Raw genomic sequence first — 27,672 nt, 5'->3', positions numbered from 1 at the left:
GCCTCGGAAACCAAAGTCTCCCAGGACATATGCTCTGACCAAGTGATAATGTAGACTACGCTAGTAATTCTGCGCTGCCTTTCTCGGAGGCTATGCCATTGTAGATGTCACATGCATGCGTTTACGTGATGCAATTGCGTAAACACAAGGAAACACAAATAAACGCAGATATACAGCAGGAACTTGTATCAGAAACGTTGCGCGGCGAGAAGAGGCGGCGACTTCCGACACTACCCGACGAGTGAGTGCAGCGCTTCTTTCAAGGTCGAAACTTGCCGAGCCGCTGCCGTCAGAGACGCTGGCTGTAGTCACGGACACTACGCGCGTTCGGCGTAATCGCAGGGAAACGGAGACGGCGTCGGGGGTAGCTCTGTCCTTCGGTGCGTTGCCTTGTTGATGCTGCTACAGTTTCACCACACTAGACCACACTGCCAATTGTGTGGTAATATGTACAGATTAAAGATGGTTGACATTGACAACATCGTCGCATCCATCTTGGGCTTCTAGCACGTCGAGAAGCTGCGTAAAGAAGAAACATAACAGAGCGACAGCTCGAAAGGTGCGTTTTCGGCTGAGTGACAACTCGATAGCAGTGATAATCAGGGCGAGAGCGGGCATCATCAGAAATTTAAAAAGAAAACTGACTACATCGTGGCCGTCATGTTTGTGTACTAGCACGATGGAAAGCTGTGTCTGCGACGACACGTAAAAACTATCAACGATTAAAGGGGTAGACCCGCCGTGGTGTCTTAGTGGCTATGGCACTGCGCCGCTAAGCACAAGGTCGCGGGATCGTGTCACGGCCGCGGCGGCCGCCTATCGATGGAGGCGAAATACAAAATCACGTCCGTGTGCTGGGCACGTTGAAGAACCGCAGCTGATCAAAATTATTTTGGAGTCACGCACTACGGCGTGCCTCATAATCAGATCGTGGTTCCGGCGTGTAAAACCCGAGAATTTAATTTTTATGGAAATATTTCACACAGATCACGTAGATAAAAACGTTAATGGTGGGTTCCTCGTGCTGTTATGCATGATCTGAACGTCGTGTAAGGATGACTATAATGCCCTGATCAAATCTACCGTGCGCATGTGTTTCTAAAGAGAGGAAAATGTATAAAGGAACAGAAGCAGCAAATACCTTTACATGAGCCTCCATGAACATTGAGAAAGGCGTCAACAGCTAAAAAGGAAAACAGCATAGTTTCTTATCGGTGTTGAACTGCGCACTCTGCACGTGCGCGATAGTGAAGTTAGTGGGCGTGTGGGGTTGGGGGATTTGCGTGTTTTAGCATAAAGGTAGATGCGTAGTACTGATACGGCTATATTCCTTGTCGTGCTTTGAAAAGAATCTCTCGGCGAGATGGCATCACGGATAGCCCGAGGGCGCTAACCAGAGGAAAACACGCGCTGCGAACTGCCGCATAGAAGTGTGTAAAAGCCGCGGCTTTGTTGCGAAACCGTCTCGAAATCGTTAAGCTTTGCCTGCAACTGCCAGTTTCGGCATACCTCGGTGTTTCCATCCTTTGTATTCTTTCATAATCTTTCACACAATTGGCAAGTTTCTTTGCGTGCTAATGCACTCTGCGCTGACAGGAAATCAGTCTCGGAAACCGTCCCGCGGAAGTGCGCGGACGCTTTAATGACGACGACCTCAGAAATTGACACATATAGGCAAAGTGACGGATTGTTTGGCCTCGAGACTTTGACACGCACCCACAATGGGTAATCGGTCAGAAAGCGGGCGTTGGTACGAGAGGGGGTGTACAAAGCAGTAACGTAGCAGCGAAAATAATAAAACTAAAAGTACATAAAGAAGAAATAAAAAAAATTGCACGTGAGGTCTAAGGGCAGTACATGAATTTGCCTGAACTTCATCTTTCTGGAATCAAGCGGCTTTGTGAGTTTGCAAAAAAAATTTCATCACACTATTGCGTTATCAGTGCAACAATGACCAATTATCACGCATATGCGCACAGACTATAGTTGCCTTGTGATGTTTCGAAAACTATCAGTTCTTGGAAATTCGGCAAGTTGAAGCGTAATAATTGACGTCACATTAAGATTAGACACATCCATGTACTTAACTAACTTAACCATCATTCCCACGGTAGCCGAACGATCGCAGCGTCAGTTATCCCTATAGGTTTTTTGTAGCAAACACTATGGCTATACTGCGACTGACGATGACACCGAGAACGCGACTGGGAGCTGTCTGCAGCGGTTATCGCTGCAGTAAAAGACGCCCAGCGGGGTTGCGCATGGCTGACCGAGCGTCGTGGGCGTTACACAGGCTGCAGCAGATCTGAGCGAGGCCATTTGCGAGGACGAAAAGGCGCGCGAAGCCGCATTCAAAGAGGCGTCCGCGTCGTACGGGGGTTTTGTAGAGCTCTTCTAATGGCAAACACGGAGTGCAAACTTACATCGGTTTGGACGGGCGGAGAATACTTCCGAGCGGATTATTTCCGACTATTTGATTCTGAGAAACAGAATTATTGGAGCGGAAAATTAAGGCCGAACTTCGTAAGACCAAAAATGTGTCACTGTTAATGTGAGGGCACGTACACTTCACTCTGCTTGCCTTTTCGTGCTTTTGGGGGAAGGTTCTCAATGGAATTGTTAGGTCAATTGTCGTTGCTTGTGTTTGAATATAGCGTAATAGTTTGCTATACATAATGAATTACGTAAAAGTGCCTACCAGTCGTAAGCAAAATATCTGGCGTCACCGTAAATCATTGGGCGGAGGCATTGTTCTATTTTATTTTTATTTTAGAGAGACGTCATCGTATACGTGTGGGGGAGGGAGGGATGTGTGTAAATCTCTTCCTAAGTCAGGTTTATTCGAACGCAAACCAAGCACTCTTGTTCTGAGAAGAGACTTGGTGAGTCAGAACAGACGCAAAAATGAAACACGGATTTTGACGCCACCTAAATGTTCCAGCACCAGCTGCATGTGACGTCAGGAATTTTGAGATCTTCTACCGGTATGCAGTCTAGCGCCTACAAGCGTGTAACATGTCAAGCGGTAAAAGTTAATCTGTTTAGAGTCAATGTGTGTAAAGGCCAACTGCAACGAATTTTGTTTTACTGCGTAAATAAGTGTAGTTTAATATAGTGCACACGCAGAGGAGCCTCCGTGCAAAATGTGACGTTTTAAATACCAGCGGTAGCGTCACGAAAAGCTCGAAAACATTGCCGTTCTAATACTAAAACTGAAAAAAGAAAAACGCCGCCAAAACGGTCTGCCCAAAGTGGCGCATGACCTGGAACGCGCGGCTCCTAGATATGACCTCCCAGATAAGCCCAGAACACACGTATACGCTTGCGTTTGATAGCGCTTCTAAATGCGCCATCTGGTTTTGGCTACTATCCGTCGGTGAAGCTGGTGCAGGACAACGTACCAAGTAGCACGGCCTGTCTGAAGCGCACGAGCGCGTACTCCAGCAGTTGCGCGTAGCTGCGTCTTCTGCGTAGCGTAGATACCGCAGGCGCCGCTAGGTGTCGCGACGAGCTAGCCCGCTAGCCGTCAAGACGCTCGGACTAAAGCCCCTCCATCCACGCGTGTGGATGGGGCGTTAGCTCCGATTACCGCTTGTTCCGATTGGTCTCTGAGGGGGTGACGTTATAGCTGACCGCGCATAGCCAGCCCGGACGCTGCAGGCACTAGCGGCGCGCTGAAAAATCTCGAACAGGGCGTGCTGGGACGTAAGTCAAACCGGCACCACCAAATACATGCACGGATAGGCTGCTTCGGTGCTGTTTAAAGGCTGCTAACAAGAAAACTATGCATTTTCCAGCCCTGAAGCGTTGCCGAGATTTGTTCAGTGGTATATACTACTTATATATAACAAATTTAGCAAAAGCGAAATTTACATTGCAGTCGGCGTTGAAGCTGTTTAAGGTTTTTTTTTTTATGTAGTGTTTATCAATAAAGAGCTACGTATTGCATTGTGAAGGAATCGAAGTTTAATGTTTCGAAAACCATTCCTGCGCCGAAACGGCACAAACGCAGGAACATACTCCGAAATCCGTGACGTCACGCTGGCATACCGGCATTGAGGTTTCGGTGGTAAACTAAAGAGGAAGTACCGCCTTCGTTTGCAGAAGTAAATATGGTCAGCATTTCTCCGACAGATGGAGGAAGATAGGGTTTTGAAAGAGTACTTTATCGGTCTAAACTGACTCACCCTTGTTCTTTAGTGTCCAATTGACTTTGCCGCCGTATACAGTAATGCTTAATGCTTAATGTATACAGTAAGCGCCCGTGGTGTCATCTTTCTTATGTGTGTTGTTTTTGGCGCAAAATCTTTTAGTATGCAAGATCACCAGCTAGCCCAGCAGTTAACTCTTCTAAAGTAATGCCTTCCTTCCCGTAGAACAAATGCTATTCTTGTCTGATGTCAGTACTTTGACAAAGGCTAGCATGTTATCAGCACGGATGATATGGCAGGGCTAAGATTGTAATAATCTCCAAACCAACCGAACCAGCCAATCAAGTGCGCTCTTCACCCACGAATAGCCTTATATTCGCAGAAGAAATAATTATCTGATTCCGCCGATGGGCCTGTCGTCCCTCGATAGCAATTCGTCATTTACTGAAACTTTAATCGGACGCCTGTTATCGTTTTCTTAAGCCTTACACTTCCTGTACGACCCAACTTTATTTCTTCTTTAATTTCCTCTGGAATAGTTGTTTATTTCCCGGTTAAGGCTGGCTTCCTCTCATTTCCTTTTTTTCCTTTTCTTTATCTATTACTATTTCAGGCATGCATTCATGGACACGTGTATGAACCTACGTCGGCAGGTGTTAAAGCAGGGAGAAATGAAACACGCCAACAAATAATGTTCCTTCCCCCGCCCACCCCCAAGACACACACACACTCAAACTTTGTTCTTTTTGGTTGGCTATATGCCAGGACAGACATCATCATTTCATGACAGGTTGGGAAAGTTCATTGCTTTCTTTGCCGAAGCTCGATTTGCGACTATTGAACCCGGTGTTGACCCGCTTCAAAGCCGACTGCCGACTCGCAGAGCGTCGTAGGGCAACCCTGCACCCTCGCAGACGGGAACACTCTCGCCCCGCCAGCCTACGCTCCTCTTCTTTCTCGCCACTGCAGTCGTCATCGCTTTCAGTGCGCACACAGACAATACACCTTTATGGAAGCCACGCGCGCTCTCCCTTGGGGTGCCTCGGCGCGAAGCGCGCGTTCCCGAGATAGCCGAGGCGAGAACGACGTCGGCGAGGACACGAAGCGGCGAAGGAGATGCGGAGCATCTCTGCATGCGCTGCCGCCGCATCCATACCGCGTGGCGTCGAAGGCGGCCTTGTAAACTGCACGTGTCGCGCGTGGGTTCCAAGGCCACCGACGGGCGCAGTTCGGCTGGTTCGGCTGTCCTGTTTCTCTCTCCGGGACACGCTGCGACGGAGCTTGCGCGTCACAACCGTTGCCGTGGCAACGCCGCGCCGGCCGATCGGAAACGACGACGCTTTGCTTTGTTGCATCGTCCCGACGCACGTGGCGACAAGAACATTTCACCCTCTCCCCCGAACACCCTCTTCCTCTCTCTCCCCGCAACGCCCCGCTTCAGCTCTAACGTCCCGTACCCTCCTGGCAAGTGCTTTCTTTTTTGAGGGACACCCGTTAATGACGCGTAATCTGCTTGCGTCTGATCCTGCTGCTCGCGTATGTTTGCTTACAGGAGTGCCGGGAGGACGCCTTTTCTTCGCCCTTGCACATGACTTATTATATACACGGCTCCCAACAGCTATCTCCGTTTGCTGGCACAATTATAGCGCGCGCCATCCTTAACTGCATCTGAAGTGGTGTGGTTGTGGTCGTTGTCGACGTTTGTTTTGCGAAATAATGGGGAAAAGGAGACGCCGGCGGCGCATTTCGCCAGGCCCCTCCGCTAAAGCTGACCTGTATTACGCGACGCGTGATCTCACCTGGAGGCTCGACCCTTGACTGTCATGCCGCTGGCGCGTGACGTCCTTTCACTTGTTTTGCGCAGCGAGGGAGATCGCTTGATGAATCTGTGCTTCCCCGTAAGGAATTGCGGAGGTTCTGGCACGTGCAGAAAAAGAAATACTGCTGAGGTTTACGGCTGGTCGAGGAAGGCAGCCACAAGAAACGTATCTTTTTACCTATATTTGGCATGGCGGTGACGCGTTCAATACTGCGCTGTGCATGGCCGCACTGTAATGCAGGCGAAAACGTGACCCACCGTTATTTTGCTAGGTAAAATCAATAACCCGAAGACCAGCGTAGTTGTCGTGCTGCTTGGAGTGGACGTCACAACGCCGTGTCGAATGCAAGCCAGAAATACGACGCATGTGGTTTAGCGAAGCAACCGCCACATATGCGAAAAGACGCGTGAGGATCGCTACAGTTAGAGGGTACCTGGCTGGTTAATTTGAAGGTTTGAGCTCGTCTGTTCGCAAACTGTGCAAAACTAATCACACTGGCGAGAAGCAGCGTCGCCAGTACTTGGATTCCCTATAGCGACGTGCTGCCTGAGAGCCACGAACTCGGTCGCTGAAAGGGCACCTGTGCGGTATATACAACACAGCACAGAATAAAAAGAAAGAAAAAAGAGAGAGAGAGAACACGAAAGAAGGAAAAGCTGGCATAGAAATAAATATCGTTGCATTACATCAAGCTTTAACTGAACTAAATTGACGGCAAGTTAATGTGTTTGCCGATCCTGGTGCCGAAAGAAAACGAGTTTGATCATATAAGCATTGACCCGGTGCTATTTGAGAATAAATTCGGCGCCGAGATAAGGAAGGCAGCGTGTTATTGTCTGTTGTCCCAGCTTTGCGTAAACTACAAGCTTCGTGGACAACCTCGGTAATAATCACAGACTCTCTATCGCTGTCACGTTACTTACTGCTTCCGGCGAGTCGCATATATTAATAACTTTGTACTCACTGGCTCAAAGTCATTTCCGGAGTTTACGATTAATATGGGTACCTGGGCACAAAGGCATACTTATAAATGAAGCGGCAGACGGCTTGGCCAAGGCTTCTATCAGTGGCCCTGTCCTCACCTTTCTTCCAACGACGGCTTTTATCACATCTGTCAGGTTTAGAAGATACATCCCTTTGAAATAAAAATCAAATCTAACATCATTCTCGGAACTACACCACTTACAATACCCTTGGAGAGGAAATTTTGCAAAACCAGACAGACGGAAGTGACATTAACGAGGCTGCGTTGTCGAGCCCCACACCTAAATTTATACATGCACCCATTTGGTCTCGCAATTTCCCCTTTGTGCCATTTTTGCAACTCATTAGAAACGATTGAACACTAATTACTGGAGTGCCAGCGTTTCTCCTCCTTGAGAAAAATGAGACTGGAAATTACAGTGCGACAGCTCGGCTTGCCATTGAACACTCTGTTGCCGCTGTCTTTCGGAGCGTCTGTGCTTGGTTACTCACACAGGAATGTATGCATCGCATTGGAAAAATTCATTATTGAATCAAATTGATTTCATTTTTGACCGTATTATGCATTTCAGTCCTCCTTTATTGGCTCATTTATATATATATATATATATATATATATATATATATATATATATATATATATGCGTGTGTGTGTGTGTGTGTGTGTGTGTGTGTGTGTGTGTGTGTGTGTGTGTGTGTGTGCGCGCGCGCGCGCGCGCGCGGCTATGGTGTTGGGTTGCTGAGCGCGAGGTCGCGGGATCGAATCCCGGCCACGGCGGCCGCATTTCGGTGGGGGCGAAATGCGAAAACACCCGTGTACTTAGATTTAAGTGCACGTTAAAGAACCCCAGGTGGTCAAGATTTCCTGAGTCCTCCACTACGGCGTGCCTCATAATCAGAAAGTGGTTTTGGCACGTAAAACCCCATAATTATTTTTTTTTTCGCGGCCTTCTTTCACGCTCGGAAAAACACTTTTATGTCGCACCTATCGAGCAACAGAAAGCTGCATGGGGAGTTTTTCATGTTGCTCTACAATTTTCTCACTGACACATTTAATATAATTATAATATCTGAGAAGCTGATTAATTGAGTATTTCCAAGTACTTAACTTGATTATTTCCAAGTAATGGCAAACAACATTACCTTGGTTCTGTCCAACCACGTGGCGATTGCACATTTTTAATGTTTGCGCAAGTTACGTGGGGCAGCCCGTATATCCAGATAAAGGAACCACAGCGACGGCATCACGAGCGCGAGCACAAACCTAGTGGCCCAAGCTAGTAAACTACTCTGGTCACTAGATCGGCGTAAGAGGCTGGAGGCTCAAAGAGGCTAGAGATGAGAAGCCACAGATACCCAAAGCACCTTAAGTAGGCAAAGAATGCTTCGCATTAGAAGCTTATGAGAACGTTCTTGTTCGGGTCGACGTATGAGCGCTGTCGTCTGAGACAACTGCTAAACCTGTTTTGATGAAATAAGGCACATCTGGGAAAAGAAAGAAGATTATGTTCGAGGGACTGATAGGTTCCAAACTTTCTCTTTCCTACAAAGAAAAAATAGAGTAATATAACTTAAAATATTTTGAAAATGATAATATTGCTTAGAACTTCCCGGTGAAAGCATGGGTCGCGTTATTGGGCAAGTGTGTAAAAATGACACAATCAGAGAGAACCTCACCTTGTGTAACACCTTTAATTAAAGCAACACCAACGTCGTCTGCGATCTTTGAAGCGAAACATTATGGAAATCTTTGTACCTGGGGGTGCTTATGTCTACGTTATGAAAATATTAATGTTGTCGTTGCGCTCCTGTGTGTTACACCACATAAAGGGAGAAAAATTGCAGCAGTAATATTGTTTTCCATTAATCGAGTGACTTCGACTGGCGGTTTAAAAGCTTAAAGGCATGTTTTTTTCTTCTAGGCCGAAAGGGCCTATCGCGACATACAACACATGGTGAAGATTCCCAGGCCAACACCATAATTCATTTATTCATGTGTTTTACTGCTATAATCTACTAGCAAACATTTAGGATATACGTAAGAACTTAAATAACGCAAGTAATCACGAGACCGGCTGAAACCACGATATTTACTAGTTGCAATTCTGAAACTTAATCTTAAGACCGGATGAAATCAGGGTATCTGCTATTGGCCTCGAGCTCCACCACTGGAAAAGCTGGCGCCACCGTCGGCGTGACGTGGCATGAGGGATCACGTGGACACAGCGGCCGCGTCGGCTGCTTCGGAAGCTGAAAACGTAAGTTTAAAGTCGCACCTGCGCCGCGGTTCTGATTAAGTGGTGCGGCCTTGGGTGTCTGCTTGACAACATCTGAAACTACTATAATAGGTAGTGGCTGCCTTTGGAGGCGTACCCGCCGTGGTTGCTCAGTGGCTATGGTGTTGGGCTGCTGAGCACGAGGTCGCGGGATCGAATCCCGGCCACGGCGGCCGCATTTCGATGGGGGCGAAATGCGAAAACACCCGTGTGCTTAGATTTAGGTGCACGTTAAAGAACCCCAGGTGGTCAAAATTTCCTGAGTCCTCCACTACGGCGTGCCTCATAATCAGAAAGTGGTTTTGGCACGTAAAACCCCAAATATTATTATTATTTGGAGGCGTGCAGCACGGTAGGCTACTCTTGGTGCCGCAGTGTCGGACGTGCGCAACAGAGCCCGGTGTCAGCCGTATTCACACGTAGCCGCAGGGCAAGGAGCTGCGTGAAGCTTGGCTGGCGAAATTTAGAACCGGCAGATAGCCATCGGCTACAGCTCGCGCATGCAGCAAGCACACACGCGAGGAAGATTTCTGCTACGGCGCCGGGACTGCACGATGTTCGGTGAGTAGCAGAAAACGCGCACTGAGACGCTCGCCCGAGCCCACTGCCCGGATAATGTCAGGACGGTTTGGTCTATGAACTTGTTGATGCTAGATACTGACAATTTCACTGGAACGGAAAGGGAGTGGTAAGACGCATATTAAAGAAAGGCATGGTATATGGTCATGTTTGTGTTATGAATTAATGCACTGGATTACAAAAAAGAAGCAGAGGAAAATCGTACGCTGAGAAGACCGCTAAACATACGGTGCGACCCAACTTGAGAAATAATATTGAAATGTCCAAGAATTTAGAAGACAAAAAAAAAAAAAGATTGAATCGTCGCGACGGCACATCACAGTCGCCGTAGGCGTCGTATCTCTATAACGAAATTATTTTTCAGCAGTTCTGATAGCGTCCACGCAACAATGATTGCTAGTGTACTGGGAAATGCTCATATGCTGCGGCCTAAAGCTCACGGCACGGTGCGAAAATGCGTGGACATGCATGCCGATGCGCAGTCGGTCGCCGTGAACCCATGCGATGGCTGCACGCATTGAGGCTTCGTTCTATTATGCGCCATTTGGTTATACAGACCACCCACTATAAGAACATATTTCACATAGTTTGCGCTCAGCGATTGCCGACCTTTCACGCAAGAAGCCGGTTTGGGAGACTCCATCGCGGCGACCGCGCGTAGTGGCGTTCACTGTTCGTATTCGGTAAAGAGACAGCGTCTGTAAACGATTCTGTGCTTTCAGTTTGCCCAAGAGTATTATATCGACAGTCAAAAACTTCCCTCGTTTTGACAGTACCTACATTAATGTCCAGGAGGGTTGCCGCGTGGTGTTTTGTGTGAGCGCCGTAAGCGAAACCTACGGGGAGCGCGCCGCGTGATCCCTCATACTACACTCTAAGAAAAGCTTACACCCTTTGGAGTGTATATTTGCCACACAACGATAATCGTCATCTGTCTTGGCCGCATTTCCTTTCTTGAAAACGCTGCGCTCGTTACTTTCCTGTCGGGAATGCTACGTCATGCTGATAACGCGCATGCCGTTCGTCACTGGGAAGTACCGGGCTCGTCGCACTAAGGAAAGGAAATGTGGAAATGACAGATATGATTATCGTTGTATGGCAAATATACACCCCAAAGGGTGCAACTGTTTTTACAGTGTACGCAAGGGAGGTGCTTCCGACAGATGGTCACTCCGTAACTCCTCGCCGCCAATAGTCCGCGGCGATTCAACATTGTCGTGCCGCTTAATTGTGGATGGGAGTGGCATTTACAAGCTCTATCCTGTCATATGGGAATGGCCTATAACCCGACAAGCGGCATAGGTGCGAGGAAGCCATCGAGCTCTTATTGCGTAACTGTCCTCACTACCACATTCAACACCTCCCTCTCCGGACAGTCTTAAACCGACTGGACTCGATACCAGTGTCTGAGTCACTGAGTCAAAGATACTCGCACCGTGGCCACATCCGTCACCTACACAAAGAGATTCGTGCACTAGTGTAGTACTTGCGGTGCACCGGCCTGAGACACCGCTTATGGTGTTCATGTGCATCCTCCCACGTTTGTTCGGGGCTCAACCCTTCCTCTGTTGCTTTTTCTTTTGCCCCCTTTGCCTTACCACCAGTGTAGTGTAGCAAACCTAACGCTCGTATGATTGACCTCCTGCCTTTCCTCTCCTTGCTCTCTCTCTCTCTCTATAAACATTTATTTGCTGTCGCTATGGTGGGGGTCGTAGCTACGGGCGGGTTTTCTTCAGTACACAACTTTGAAGAAGGAAAGCCGTCAGAGCGTTCGACATTGCCACGTTGTCGTCTGCATTTATTATCAACCCTCTTATCTTATCGAACTGAGAACGAGAGCCCTGTGGTCGGAGCTTTTCTGCCCCAACTGCTATGGCCACAGTTGTTGGTTGCCGATAGCCAGCCGAGGCGTGCGATGTGGCAAGGAAGCCCTGTAACCTTGAGTTGGCACTGGCGTAGCCGTATCCACGTGTGAGTATAATGCGCGACTGAGATTGACAGCAGCGTGAAAGAGATAACTTTGACCTCTCTAGTTACCGACGATACGCGACGCCAAATATCTCCGCTCATCTTAACCTCTTCAAAGGCAAACTCCAGACCTGACGAAACACATGGCGAGAAACGACAACACGAGAAAGGAGGAGGCGCGGCTCGCAGCCCTGAAACTGCGATGGCTCGATAATACATACCCGCGCGCACCCCCGCACACTGTCAACTACGCAGTATAAAAAGAATGTTTACAATGTTAAAACTACATATTGTAGATCCTGTAGTGATAACATGTGCATAGTGTGAACTTTCCAGTGTAATAAACTGCAGTAAAAGCTACGTAATGAGTTGTGATAACACACGCAGACGCACGGGCGTGCGTACGCACGCACACGTTTGGAAGTTTAGGCTTGTAATTCTCTACAAACGCAACTCTTCTCATCTTAACCAATTTACCTCCTTCATTTGAAGGCTTCGCGTAATAGGGAACCAAAGTAGGGATTAAATTAATATTTCCAAACTTTTTTTTTAACAGCTCTTCGTCATTTGCGATCTCGCCCAGTATTTTTCACAACAATAACAGGCATCGAACTGAACAGAAAACAAGATTTTGCAGATAAATAAATAGGTGTCACCTGACTCTATGGCACGAATAGAGGGGCTCGCAGTGCCAGTTTCAATCGCTTTCAATCAACCATAAAAAGATGTTATCGCTCACTTGCCAGTTGACATCCGACACGAATTGTTCAGAGGACTCGCGACGAAGGGTGGACAAAAGACCTTGTAGGGCCGCCTTCGAATTGCAGATTACTACCCACCAATTAGTCGCTTGGTTGTTAATGTAATCAACGGCCCCTCGAAGGGCAACAACCTCCGAACCGGTCGATGTTGTAATGTGAGAAATCTTGCATCTGACGCTTATTGATCATGATGGTATAACCAGAGCGCCAGTGGAGCAGGTCTAAGTGGAAGAGCCATCCGTGTGGACACAGTCAAAGTAGAAAGTTTGCAAGCAATCCAGATTTGCTCGCTTCAAGTCCAAGGCAGACAGGTCAGTCTTCTTTCTTATTCATGAAACGGAAAGGCGCACTTGAGAGACAGAGAGAGAGAGAACGAGAGCGATAAATGGGATGGGAAGGGCAGGCAGGTTAACCGGATAAGATTATGGTTTGCTACACTGCACTGGGGCAAGGGGAAGGGGACATGAAATATGGAAAGAATAGTGGAGACAAAAAGCAAATAAACTAAAAAAATATATAGGGAAGGTCGTGAACATCCGTGACAATTACAGTCACTCCAATAGGCCACTCGAACGTAAAAATTTCAAGAGTGCCTTGAGTATCTTGTGGTGTGGCGACTGTGTAGGTCGGTGTTCAAGGACTATCTGCTCCGAGAGTGGTCGGTCTTCAAGACACGCCGGCGCATCCGCGAGTGACTGCGCACTTGAGGTTGTTCTAAACGCCACAAAGCTGACGGTGAACGTGCCCAGGGTGCGAAGCCCGACGGTAGAGAGGCACGATGAGTGCTGACTGCGTTGAAGAATGACTCCCGTGGGCGTCGTTCTGGCGAACAAGCAAGACAGCTTGACTGCACCCGCGAAATGGGGTGAATATGCGCTCTAAGCATGTCGGTATTAATGTAACTCGTGACCGCATGGTCTCGAGCCATTGTAACTGCTCCCACTGTTGAGGCGCTCAGCGGTAGACCGAGGCAAACGCATAGTGCCTGTGCTTGCATGCTCTTAAGGGCTCGAAGATCTGACTTGCGAGTTTTAGAAAGCACGGGAGAGCTATACCGCAGGAATCCGATCAAATGTGCTCGATTCAACTGTATCATGGAGCCCACTGATGACTCCCTTGTTTTGCCGGCGGTGAATTTGAAAACATGGACAGTAGATGTGAGCTGCATGACGCTTGCGCTAGATAGGACGTTCTACATGCTCTGCCATGGCTGTGAGTGGCAGCGCTGGCTAACACTCCCATTGTTAATTCTGGTATATGTACATAAATACCTCCAGAAAGGGGACATGAAAATGGCGCCGCGGTAGCTCAAGTGGTAAGAGAATCGCACGCGTAATGCGAAGGCGTGGGTTCGTATGCCACCTGCGACCAGGGGGAGTATTCTGTAAGAGTCCACCTAGTGGACTGTCCATTTCGACCACTGCTGATTGGCTAGGGCCGCTCGTCTCCTCCTCTCTCGTACAGCTGCATCCAATCAGCAGCGGCCGAAATGGACAGTCCACTAGGTGGACTCTTGCAGAATACTCCCCCAGCTGTTTTTTCATATGTACTTTTATTGCCATTTAGTTAACATTTCTTCGCCTCAATTTAAAAACAAAATACTACAAATAATTTACCTCGCGCATTCCTTGGTGTCATTGTCTGTTGGCTTCTTATAATTGTGACTAATAAAAATTGGGTCCCTCTGTTTCCTTTCCTCTATTTCACTTTACTAAAGAAATAGTTCACAAAACATGTGTAGTTATAAACATGTAGATGGCTCAGCTTACCTAAGTTTATCCGCCTTCACTAAAACTTGCGAACACGGTCGGTGTTAGGGTGGCTGTAGGAAATGGAAGACAGTGAAATATGGGTAATTGAAGAAGTTTAAATGGACATGTCGCGCTCATGTGTAACCTGAAGCGGGATGGAATGTCTCGGTAATATAAATTCGTAGTCCCCTAAACGTCATACCCAGTTATAGCATGTGATCATATGTGTGATGTACAGCTGTGTATGCAGGGTATCCCTATTATCATGCACACGTGATATATATGTAAATCCCACGATATGCAAATCCCACGTAGTTGGATAGGACCAAGGTAATGTCGTTTGCCGTCGCTAAGAGATACTCAGATTATTTTTTTCATTCAGTCTGCTTGCGTAATTAGTATTCATTAGGTAATCAACTTCTCAAATATTATAATTAGATTGAAAGTGTCAATGAGAAAATTGTAGAGCAACGTGAAAAACTCCTAATACAGCTTTCTGTTGCTCAATACGTGCTACATAAGTGTTTTCCGAGCGTGAAAGGAGCCCACGAAAACGCGCAATAATGCCGCGCGACTGGCCGCTCGAGGCACTTTGCGTGTCTTCGCGGGCTTCTTTCATGCTCGGAAAACACTTATGTAGCACGTATTGAGTAACAGAAAGCTGTAGTAGGAGTTTTTCACGTTGCTCTACAATTTTTTCATTGACACTTTCAATCTAATTATAATATTTGAGAAGTTGATTAACTAATGAATACTAATTACGTAAGTAGACAGAATGAAAAAATATGAGTACCTACAAGCGACGGCAAACATTACTTATGTTCTGTCTGGCTATGTGCCATTTGCTTGTTTTAAAATCTTGGTGCGTTATAGTTGGGACACCTTGTACGTTGTTTCATGTTACCTGAGGGTTGCACTCACTGTGTGTGTCCACAGGCACAGTTCATTATCATGAAGCTTCAATGGAAATACGTGGCTTTGCGATTGCGTACCGCTTTGCGATGGCACGCTATCGTTATGAGGCACAGAGAGCAGCGAACGTGCGATACTGTTGAGGCTTTTCACATCCCTAAGTGTACGCACATTTGCATAAGTCAGCATTCCATCACTGTAATACAGGATGAATTTAACTTTTTAAAATCAGGTTTAATCATACGTCATGTGCGCAGTACTGTTGTACAAGGTGTAGGTTTTAGTTTACCCGCTTTACTGCAACCTACGTGATATATATTGACGACGTGTTTGCATTAAAGCTTCAGTGCACAGCGCCTCTGATCGTCTCCTCTTCTTCGTTTTTGTCTGTTGCTGCGCTTACGGATCATTAACGTATTCCAACTGGATGTGTTCTCGTTACTTGAAGAGAAACAGTGTCCATATGAAAGCAGGCTTGGTTAAACAAATGTGGAAAAAATAATCGGATCCAACGCTCGTATTGGAATCCACGTGAAGCGAAACTTCAGTGATGAGTTGTGTAGTCAGCAGCCTAAGTGCTTTGGTGCAAAGCACGACACCTTGCATTTCTACGTCGGCCCAGAAGCCGTATTTACGTAGGGGCGGTACGTGAAACGCCTTTCTAATCGCGAACTCCCGCACATAAAAAAGAAAGCTACGATAGTTACGCACAAACCTAATCTGCGTTTTTCTATATGTATATATACGCGTTGCTTGAGCGCGAGAACCACTAGAGACACAACACGGTTCTCAGAATGCGCCTGTGCTTCGTCTCTCACTCCAGCTCGCCTGCTGTATACCCTTGTCACACGTCGCAGAAAACACGGATTAGTACGCTGCGCAGTTCGGTTTGTTGGCTCGCGCGTCAACTCCTGTGTATAACTAACCACGTGCGCGTGATTTTGGGAGGCCGTGAGCTAAACTGTGCGCCACGATGTCTCGGCGCGTGGCTCTTCGTCGCGATCTGGGAGGGCACGAGACGCCGCTGTCTTGAAAGTTTCGGGGGCGACAGAAGAACTTTTGCGTCTCTTTTATCAACTGGCAATGACGAGAGGAAAGAAGACGACGCGTATTTAGCGGGAACGAGGGTTGTGCCCTCGGCGGTAACGCCAAGCGAAGCGTCCCGGCGAAGTCTGGCAGACAGGCGCGGCGACGTCGTGGCGGCATGGCTGCAGGGCCGATCGCGCGCCCGTCGCTCGCGGCGCTCCCTCCCCCCCCCCCCCCGGTCCGAGGTCGACGCCTCGGAGGGCCGCAGGGGAGCCCCCGTATCTGGCGAGGAGCGACCCCGATCTTATCTTGACACGCCGGCCTGCTCTGACTCTCGACTGCCGCGGCGACGGCGCTGGTGAACCGCCGTGAGCAGTGTCCGCGCACCGGGTTCGTGTATCCGCGCTCGTGTGAGAACTGGGCCCGAAAGCTACGGTTACGGGCTCGAGCGCGGATCGACTGCGAGTAGCGGCGTAGTAAAGAGAAAGTAAATTTTTAATTCACCCGAAAGTAGCCACGAGGCGTCAAAGGAAGCTCGTACGGGATTCTCGTAACGAAAGCTTCGCAGTGTGAAAAAGAAAAATTTACCTTGGTCCGGAGATTGCACGTGGTACCAGCACCTTTCAGGAGTGCTTACTCGACATCCTGAGCTAACCAAAAAGACAAGCCAGACGGTAGCGGCGTGGATGAATTTTTTCTTCAATTGCAAAGCTTTCTTTCTTGATAAGTATGTTTGTTTTATTTCGTAGCTTCATGGATACTCTGGGGTTGACGACATACTTTTTTTCGGATGATTATGGTCGATAATGGCATCTCCTTTGAATTGGGTTAGCGACAAGTAGTCACCTAGCCTGTGTGAGCTAATATGTTAGTGTATTTATTGTAACGTAGCATTCTACCTACCTGCTTTGTACCATTACTTATGCTGTGTGTACCCTTCTCCCATTTCTTCCCCGGTTTTGCTTTCTCACCACTATTCCGATGGTCCCTTGCTAATCTCCACTTTTGGCCAATTAACGCTCGCTTCAGCTTTGAATCCCCGTGATTGTAAATGGTGGACTTGCTGCTGGTTTCTTGCTGGTTAAGCACCTTCGCATCCCATTACAACGTACTGAGTTCCACCTTTCGGATTTCCACAGAATTGAGTTGCTGATTGCGAGCAGTGGTGTAATAAAAATATGAGAAAGCTAGCTCTTACTAACAGCACGAACGAATGAGCATGATGCATGCAAGCAAGCGATGCGCCGAGAATGAGCGCTTGCGAGCCTTGTTTTGTTCTTGTTGTTGTTTTTCTCGCCCTTGAAAGAGTGGCCGTCTGACATTCGATGTCGTATGCATACTGCGTAGAGTGCAAAGCTGGGAAAGCAATGTTTGTCCCAATGTGGAACTTCCACGTTACCATGGAAACCATCCGGCGACGCTCGAGCCGTGGCGTCCACTGCAAGCATGTTAGGTGCTTAAACTGAGTGAAGTGACTTCTTTTGTGGTAAACTGAATATCTCGCGGACGAGTGTCGGAAATGCGTGGTGAGTGAGTTAGAAACTATTTCTTTTCTCGAACTTATCAGATCAGTTACGCCCACGAAGTTCGGCAAAAAGAAAGCTTGAGCAGTGATTACAGAGTATCCGGTCTTTGTACGGTAACGCACTGAAACATGAGACGCTGTGTAGTCTCACAGGGCTTATACGGCCATCAGCATGATATGAGGAATATTGCCGCGATCTATCGTACGTCTTCTGTAAGAGGCAAGACCATCAATCAGACGCTTCGGACACTAACTGTCAGGGATGGGCTTATCGACGAAAGTCAAATGTCCTTCGTCGTAGAAAAAAAAAAATGAAGAGTGCGCAGCCTCAGATCACTGCAGCAACAAATTTTTGCTGACAAGTGCGCATAGTTTTTCAAGATTAGTGAACAAAACAGCTTGGTCGAGCTACGGACAAGCGATAAATGTTTTGCATTTATCGCTTGTACGACGATGCCAGCTCGAAATGCAAAAAAGCAAGCATCGAAAAACGCGTACGAACAGGCTGGGATATAACTTCCAGCGATAAGAGCCTGACGCCTGCTTTTCGCAACAAAAATACAGGACGTCGAAAGCGGTTTTGAGAAGGAAATGGGAGGAAGGAGAAGAGTTAATTGGTGACTGGGCAGTGGTCACTGCGCTTCAGACACTGAACCATTTGACGAATGCACTGAAAGCAGCGAAGCAGCAGGCTATGTAGAGTCGGCAGTCGAACTGCGGCACCTGCTACTTTAAAAAAAATCAAACATGTAAAACACGCGTACGTGCGCTACCTCTGTCGTGTCTGTGTGTGTGTGGGGGGGGGGGGCGGTGGGAGGGAGGGTGTTGGAGGGGTCATTTACTGTGTAGCTAATATATCAGCGGTTATCGGTCTCTCGCGTTACATGACCTGCGCAATTCCATTTCTTCCTCCAAATCTTAACTAGAATATAGGCTACCCCCGCTTGCTCTATAGCCCGTACCACTGTCTTCCTGCCTCCTAACGTGTAGGCGCAGTCATAAACGAGCATTCCAGAAGGCTGTAATGACGTAGAAGGTTGACTTGTGAGCTGCACACGTACCCGTGTACTGCGGCATCCAGCGATGCAACAAATCAAGGGTGCGTTTGCGAGTAAATTTGGGCCTGAATCACCGTGGCCTGACTGGTCCCTATAATGGTCCATACACGGCTTACGTTGAAATTCCTTTAGCATTCAGGCTGCTTAAGGGACGTGCATGCATGGATGCAATCTACAGAACGAGTTGTACACAATATAAAGTGCCTCGCTCCGTGATGGCGCTCGCGTGGCATATATTGCCACTGGACGCCTGGGTAAGGCACCAGCCTATCTCCGGTGGCGGAATAGACACCCCCCCCCCCCTCCCCCGCTCAAGGTCCACTGATAGACCAGATAGAACGGGGCGATAAGAAGTTTAAAGCTTTGTTTGGCGCTACGCCCTCGCAGTCTCGCCGTCGTAAAAACGCGTGACGCCGCACTCCCGGAACTTGCTGAGCGCATTGCGATGCCGAAATATGCGCATGACTGCTGTACTGTATCTACTGTACAAGCGGCGTCACTCAACTGTGACGGTAACCTTTCAGTAACGGTGTGCGAATATTAGATATATTTTTTGTTATACGAATCGAACATTATTTGCTATTTGATTCGTATTTGATTCGAGAATTTACTATTCGTAATTGACGAATATTTGTTATTGTTCCAATGAAAGGAATAACAGCCCTCATTCGAGTCTCCGAGGAGAAAATTTAGGCTGATTCAGCTCCAGTTGACATCTACGTAAGGCGAAGCATGCTAGGTTTGGTAGAGAAGGGCTGTTGTGAATCATTTAAGTGTTCAGCAGCGAACGATTAATCCTTTTGCTACGTATGTGTCCTATGGCTCTGTCTGCCCGTGTATATATATATATATATATATATATATATATATATGTGTGTATGTACGTGTGTATACATGTATGGGCTCATACATGCCCAGTGCAATGTGTATACACATAAACGCTGTGGCCCCTGAGGCACATACCAAAGTACGTACACATCAACGCTCACAGTGAATTCGCATTTGGGTTTCGGACACTAGCACAGCAAATAGACTTGTTTCCATTCTCCTCTTCTCTCTTTTTTTTGTCTTTCGGGTACAAAAGAGGAATCGTACAAACTGGACCTTTTCACAGAACCGCTCGATTTATAGGTGGGACTTTGTACGTGACTCCGCCCCGAAACCTATTCGTATATCCAGCCCACTGGTAATAATCGTTTAGTGCAGTGTCTTATCTATTGGTCTATATATAATTCATGTCCGCACTAGCGGAAATGAGAAGGCTAAGGCAAAGTAGTTGCCTTGCAGTGTCGAGCTTGAGCCACTGAGATGTGTCGCGGGGCGAACAAACGAAAATTTTCAGCAACGGCGCTTTAATGCGCGCATAACTTTGTCTCAATCCTAACCTGCTAATATACGGAATAAATGCGCTACTTTCTCGATGAAGTTGTTCCTCCTATCTTTCAATAACTCTAGCTTTATTTTGCCACTTGTGTACACAAAGACACCCAAGTTCTGTAGACTTCAAAGCTTCTTTTATGGCTCATCCGCCGGGTGGATTCGTGGCTATGGCATTTACTGTGCACGGGGTTTCGGGTTTGACACCTGGCCGCAGAAGTCGCATTTAGATGATGTCAAACAAAAAAGCGCTTCTGTGCTCAGTTCACGTTGAAGAACCCTAGGTGGCAAAAGTTAGCCCGGTGCCCTCCATTATTGCGTCCCCTCATCGCCCCAGTGTTAGTTTCGGACGTTAAACCACATAAACCAACCATTAACTGTTAACATTAACTCTTAGCTTAACTCCTAATATTAGCTCTTAACTCGAACCACGGTAACAACAGCTGCTTCGGGCATGCCGACAATGACCAAAACCTCAGCGAGGGGACGATTAAGCCGCACGTAGACACGGCCGCCAAATCTTTTCCGGGGCCATGGCCACAGAAAAAAAAAATTGCTTGTCTTACGGCGTAAGACATGCATGTCTTACACCGTAAGTCGAGCGATGTGCGCATGTTCGAGATGAGCACATCTCCAGTCAAGTGATTGGTACCTCTGCCTTTGGAGCAGTGGCCACTTAGTATCTTGTGTGCGTGCCGAGCTGTCGCCGCGCAACGTTTCCGCCGTGTTATCTCTTAACGTCCCCAACGAGGTACCGATCCGTCTCGTTGGGAACCAGGCGGTGTGGCGACAGCTTAACGTCTTCCTTGTCAAGAGCTACGAGTTCGTGCCCCCTCCAGTCATGGTACGCCTGAACCAACCTCACAGCGAGGGCAGGGGGAGACGGTCCCGATGAGCATTAAAGCGTGACCGTGCCTCCGCCGTCCAATGCCCACTTTTATTTCTTTTAATGGACTGAGGTTTGTAAATCCCTTCAAAAAACTCTTTTCAGATGTATTGATGCGCTGTATCTGCAGGATCAGCTCTAAAATTATATCTGGCGGTGTGCAGTAGCCTAATATCAAAGAAAGAAAGAGAGTGGAAGGAGAAGAAAGGAGTAGCGGGAATGTTTATCAGAAACCCGTATCACCCGGTTGGCTACCCCACGCTGTGGAGAGCAACAGGGAAATAGAGAGAGAAAACAAAGATACCGAAGAAAAACGCATTGAACCCGGCAAAGGCATGAAAATAAGTAAGACGCTTGTTATCGTTTTCTTCACACTTTGAGCGCCGTTTGGACAACCTAGCCGAAATGACCCTCTCGAATCTGTTTCCAGCCTTGTCTTATATTAAACAAGCGATTTTTTTTTTCGATGGCGCCTATCGGCGTCAGAGGATCATTTTCAGCTATTGTCTATTAAAATAACCTCTTCTTACACGAAACCTAATTTTTTTTCTTATCTAAAATTTCGTGGTTTTTACTCGCTTGGTACAATATAAAGAGCCCTGAACCAGCCAGTATAATACGTTTATCCTGCTTTCAGCTATTCGAACTAATCGTTGTCAGTGAGCGACTGCGACCCAGTCAGCAAATTAAAAAAAAAGCATAATCGCCATAAAAACAAAAGCAAAAATCACGGAATCCATATTAAGGTATTCGACGTGTTTAATTCAAGTTTGAAGACTGCAAAATATGTGAAGTGACACTTTCACTTTCCTCTAGTTCTAAAAGATAAAGAGGAAAAGATAAAGCAATCATCTGTTCATCCTGTGACCTCTGCTGAGAGTGCGCACTTTTTACAACCGCGCCTACAAATGTTCCCTGTTAAGCCTAGCGCAATAATAAATGCGCATCATGGAATCAGCTAATATAGCAACCTTAGGCACCGATGCTCTTGCTCCGTGGTAACCTTCTCAGTGAAAAAAAAAAGAAAAAGACTGACCATGGTGGTTTATTTGAAGATGTTTTTGTACTTGTTAACTTCGTAGATTTATTGACAGATGAGCGGGTTCGCTCGTACGAGGAGCTGCACAGGTCATACGAGCACTTCCGCGTGTCGCTTGCCTTTAGTGCTTCACGATATCTGCGTGCCCTTTTGTCCGCTTATCAGAGACAAGGACTGCGTGAAAAGCCCTTAGACGTTCGCTCGAGAAGGGCTCACCATGTCACTGCATAGCGTCGGCGGCGACATTTCAAGCACTTGAATTACTACAGAGTAAATTGTGTAGAAAGAGTTTTGGTCCCTGAAGATCAGTCTGGTCCACAGATAATATGTCGCCTCAAGAATTGTGCTGTCAAGAACCTTCTGTATGTTAATAATTTGAGATGGTGGACAATCAAGTTAACTAGAGCAGTCACTTCATACACAGCAAACCAATCATAATAAATAAATCGCCACCAATAAACCAAGCACCAAGTTATCAACGCGCAGACAGTCATCATTTACTGCATCCCCCCTGCGATAATAATAAATAGTACAGAAACGCACGAGCGTGCTGAGTATGAACATTGCGCACATGGTGTGTAGCTGTTGTATACGATACTGATGGGCTAATTAACCCGTTAATTGCAAACTAATTGCGTGCAGTATGGGAATTGTGATTGCAGGAGCGACTGCTTAATTACAGTCCCGGCAAAAAAAAAAGGTACGGTAGAAGTCATATCACGATGATTGTCGATGGTAATGAAATTAGCATTGTACTTTCGAAGTACACCGTACTTCGAAAGTCACATTTATTCGACATCTTTAGGGGCCAGTCTGAGACTTCCGTTGCTTCGGCTATATGCGACATACTCCGGTATCCTCCCATTTTGCCATGGAGTTAGTTTGCTAAGGTCGCTCATGAGCATGGCGGCGTGATAGCGACCGTATGACGCCGACGGAGTGACGACGATAGAATGAAGAAGGAATGACGTCGACAGAACGACAAAGGCGGTGTGACGACGACAGCATGGCGATAATGAGATGACGATTCTTAAATGATGATGATGGTATAACGATGAAAGCGCGACGACGACTACACGAGGACAAAGGGATGACGACGACTGTGTGACGACGTCTGTGTGACTCCGATGGCATGACGAGAGTCTGACGAAGAAGTTAGAACGACGACGATGGAACGACCGCGACGGCCTCGCTATGACGGTGTGACAAAGAATGCATGGCGACGATGGTATAACGACAATGGCATCACAACATAATGAGGACAACGGGGTGACGGCGAGTGTGTGATAATAATTATGTGACGACAGCTGTATCAAAGCCTCTATGACGAGTGTCGGATGACGAATGTGAAGTGACGACGACGGAAAGCGTATGCATGACGACTGTATGAAGACGATGACATGAAGACGACGGCATGACGGAAGTGAGAAGACGAAGTCAAAATGACGACGATGGAGCGACCACGATGGCACCGCGACGACGGCATAGTGATGAGTATATTACGACAACTGCGTGACGAAGATGACATCAAGAGAGTCGGATGACGAAGCTGTAATAACAGCAATAAAACGACCACGACGAAAGTATAACAACGAATGCCTGACTACTGTGTGGCAATGCCTTCACGATGACGGTTTGACGAGAGTCGGATGACAAAGCTGGAATGAACGCAAGGCAACGACCATGACGGCATCCCGACCACGAGAACAAACCTAGTGGCTCAAGCAATTAGACAACTTGGGCCACTGGGCCACTGCGTCGGTGACGGCATGACGAGAGTCTGATTAAGAAGCTGGAATAACGACGATGGAATGATCACGACGGCATCGTGACCACAGGTACATACTAAGTGTTTCAACTTTCAAATTGGCGGGCAACTTGGGCCACAAAGTCGATGGTTGGGTGCATGGACGGGCTCAAAACAGCTGAAGTAGGCAAAGAATGCTAATCGCATTAAAAATACTCATAGGTGTGTGCGGGGGTGCGGGGGGCTCCAAGTTTTTGCTATCCAAGAGTATTCGAGATTCTATTCACGGGCAACTACTGACACAAAAAATTCGATCTGTTTTTTTTCTGCTTTAATAACTAGCTAATTACTCAGTAATCACGGCACGAAACGTCGTTTACTTCAGAGCGCGACAGGCAATTATTTAGAGTCTTGTTTGTAGCGACCAGCCCAAGTTTTGGTTTCAGAGAGCAACGAGACGGGCCAGAGAAGGAATGTAAACACAGCTGGGCACGTGATCGCAAAAACATCTGGCGTATGCTCTGACACGCACGCCAACGCGCATGCTGGCAAGCGAGCTTCATGTTGCTAGTTCGTCTGCACGTGCTTTGCGATGTCCTCGCCACCATCTTCGTCCTCGTTTTCGTCGTCCAGCGGCGACGATTTCCAGCAGGCGGAAGTCACAGTCGTATAGACGTGACCAATCACTTTCGATTCGACCCACTAGAAAAGAGCCTTGACATAAAAATTATTACAGCGCGAACACATCCAACCACAAAGTACAAAGGACGGGACACAAGCGCTTGTGTCCCGTCCTTCGTACTTTGTGGTTGCATGTGTTCGCGCTGTAACAATTTTTATGTCAAGTATGCACCAACTGGCCCAGAAAGAAGTTTTAAAGAAAACAGCCACTCGGATATTGCGGCCGGCGACGGCGAGGACGAACCTCAAGACCCTCGCACTGGCCACGTTCAATGGCAGTCAAGCTGATGGTGCGGGAAATTTGCGGGCACGACAAAAACTGCCGCTTAATTCTGGAGTTGCAGCGACACGGAGAGCGTCCCACTACGAGCAACAACTGACAAGAGCGCGCAGCATGGCAGTCAACGAAAATTCGTGACGTAGCGTTTTCTTGGTTGTTTGCGATCCTTCCTTGATGTCGATGTCGCAAGGTGCTGCGTTTTGCGGTTGGCTGCGTGCACATACTTTAAAATTGATTTTGAGTATTTTATAAGCCATACGTTCTATACGTTCCTATATAACCCCTATACGTTCTAAGCTATATCAATCGCTGTTTTGCAGACGATGTGTGTGTACCCACATAAATCTATCTGACGCGTTATTTCCACTTCAAAATTTTTCGTCAGTACTCCTTTAAGCCTGTTTTGATAACCTTCAATGCAGGCTGGCTTTATGAGGCAGGAAGTCGGTTGTTTTACGCACTGTCGCACCCGTAAGAAGTTTCGCTCTGAAGGGTGCAGATATGTAAAGCGAGAAGCCCGTTTGACAGCTTGGGCAGACAGCCTTCACTGCTGCTAGACTGTGTGCATGTTAAATCTTTCCGGTCGCAGTCGCATAGGCCTCACGCAACACATTAATTACAAATAAATCAATCAGTCAATCATGAGGGAGCTTTATAAAGAAAAATGAACGGCGTTCGCGCACGCTGTCGACTTTGCGTACAAAAGAACCCAAGCAGTGTTTTGTCGCTGGCTCTGCCTTTTGGTTACGCCAAGCCACTTCGTCCCTCTATTCCTGGAATTTACGATTTCAAACTGAAGGCCGTGGACACACAGTCCACTCCAATCAAGCGAGCAATAAACTGACGCGCAGTTTCGTAATCAATCAATATGTTGGTGGAAAATTTTACCCTCTTAATGGCTCACAGCAACCTCGTTTCCTATGCGCTGCAGGGCGACGGTGGCGGGCCCATGGTGTGCCTGGTAGACGGCTTCTACGAGCTGGCCGGCCTGGTGTCCTGGGGATTCGGCTGTGGCCGGCCCGACGTGCCGGGTGTCTATGTCAAGGTGTCATCCTTCATCGGCTGGGTCAACCAGATCATCAGCGTTAACAATCTTTAGAGCCTCGTCGCTCCTGGGACCGACTCAGTGGCATCCCCCCTCTGGGCGCCTCAACGTGTGCGCTAGCTCAGACACTCGTCACAAATCTCCGGTACGCGAGTTCCTCAGCAGAACGCGACGCGATCTTGGCGCACCTGCGTTTCCGGCAGGCAGCAATCAGGCCACAGGGCTGGGACGAGGCTTCACCGTCCTTAACACAACTGCATTGTGTGCAAAGCCAGAAACGCTGGTGCCCGCGAGGTTCCTCTAAAGTACGCGTCGCGCTTCCTCTTAAGTGCGCTGGGGTCACGTGCTTTAGAGGTATACAAACTGGAAGGTACAAACTTTACAACTTTATTCACGCAACGCTCACTACACTTAAGGCAGGCACACATGGTCTAAATAACTTGTACTCCTAGAAACAACACTCGTATAATTCCTTCGTAGGACTTGTGGTTGTCCCTGCTGATAGGCTCGGCTGAGTGTAAAGCGCGAAATTTCTTTGCATGTCTTCAGTCCCTCCTCGTCTTTCTTTGAGAGTTAAAGTGCGAAAACATTTGAGGCCTTAGCACACATTGAGAAGCAAATCTTTTTTTATTATTATTGTTTTGTTGTCATCGAAAGTAGCGACCTTACGTATTCATCCTAGTCCCGTGCCAATCGAACATCTGGTTCTGCGGAACACTGCAAGAGTGCAAATGTCATGTCCCCGGATTCACGGAAGGATGAGTTGTCTTTGCACGATATTACTTAGTCGCCACGTTACACCCGTTCGTGTCGTTAACGTTCTATATTTTCTTTTATCTGCGTAATATCATGTAGTGCGTCATCTTGGCTGGCAGTATAACAGTATTGTCACTTAGCGCATGCATCAAAGCCTATTCGCCAAGATTTGCTAGGCGTTGGACATGCGCCGGAACAAGTGCCACCTAAGCTTGTTAACTTTTCTACAATGTGCTCAGTCGAATTCTTACCATATATTCATGCATCAATTTCATCGTCAGAAAACATTTCAAAGAAGAGTCAGCAGATATTAATTAATAAGAAATCATAATATGCGAGAGAAAGGCGTTGAATTAAAAGGAGACATCGATGAAACATGAATACTCCTAGCACATAGCCGATTGAGTGACGTTATTTTGTTCCCTGCCTTTGTTTAGCTGCGTGTGTTTTCACCTTTCATCACACATTTCATTCTGTTCGTGTTCCATCATTTTAATTTATAATGCGCGCTAATACGAAACCACTTTCTATACATGGCGTTCAATCAGAAACGAAATCTCTAGGTCTCCTTGCTGGCTCATCTTTATTGTCGAAAACATTCTACGTGTCACAGCAGTTAAGGTAAAGTCAGAAAGAGAAGTTCGTGAACAATGTCTTGACGAGGTCTGTACAGGAGGGAACGCATTTATGAGCGCGAAATGAAGACAAAGGAGAAGGAAAGGGAAAGTTGAAATAAAATTTATGTTTTGTCCGTGTTTTTCTTTGATGACTAAATTCATTACGTTGAAACACCACGACAGACATCCGGTGGGTTGTTGGTTGACTGGAAACAACCGATGCAATTGAAAAACTGACACCTCGTGGGAGCTGGACATTGCGTTCACGTTTGCAACGCGAACTTAATACGCACATACGGAGAAACAAACAAGCTATGCGAGCACTGGTGTAACTCAGTTGATAAACTCAGTTGGTTGCCCAGCGCTTGTCCCGCCTACTTGTTTCTTTCTCTTTGCGTACGTGTGTGCATAAGTGTGCGTGCGTGTGTGACGA

At 47.3% G+C, this 27,672-nt stretch overlaps 1 protein-coding gene across 1 annotated transcript in view; it reads left to right on the top strand.

Annotated features, from left to right (window-relative positions):
• Positions 1–27,378, top strand: part of mas (trypsin-like serine protease domain-containing protein masquerade) — a 44,494-nt gene extending 17,116 nt beyond the window's left edge. The window contains exon 7 of the mRNA XM_075693341.1: positions 25,753–27,378. Coding sequence (XP_075549456.1) covers positions 25,753–25,920 — 168 coding nt within the window. The 3' untranslated portion in view covers positions 25,921–27,378. The remainder of the gene's footprint in view (positions 1–25,752) is intronic.
• The last annotated feature ends 294 nt before the right edge of the window (positions 27,379–27,672 follow it).

This window comes from Dermacentor variabilis, chromosome 5 (assembly GCF_050947875.1).
Source record: "Dermacentor variabilis isolate Ectoservices chromosome 5, ASM5094787v1, whole genome shotgun sequence".
Taxonomy (NCBI): domain Eukaryota; kingdom Metazoa; phylum Arthropoda; class Arachnida; order Ixodida; family Ixodidae; genus Dermacentor; species Dermacentor variabilis.
The sequence above is the reverse complement of the archived record's forward strand: the minus strand, read 5'-3'. Positions and strand labels throughout refer to the sequence as shown.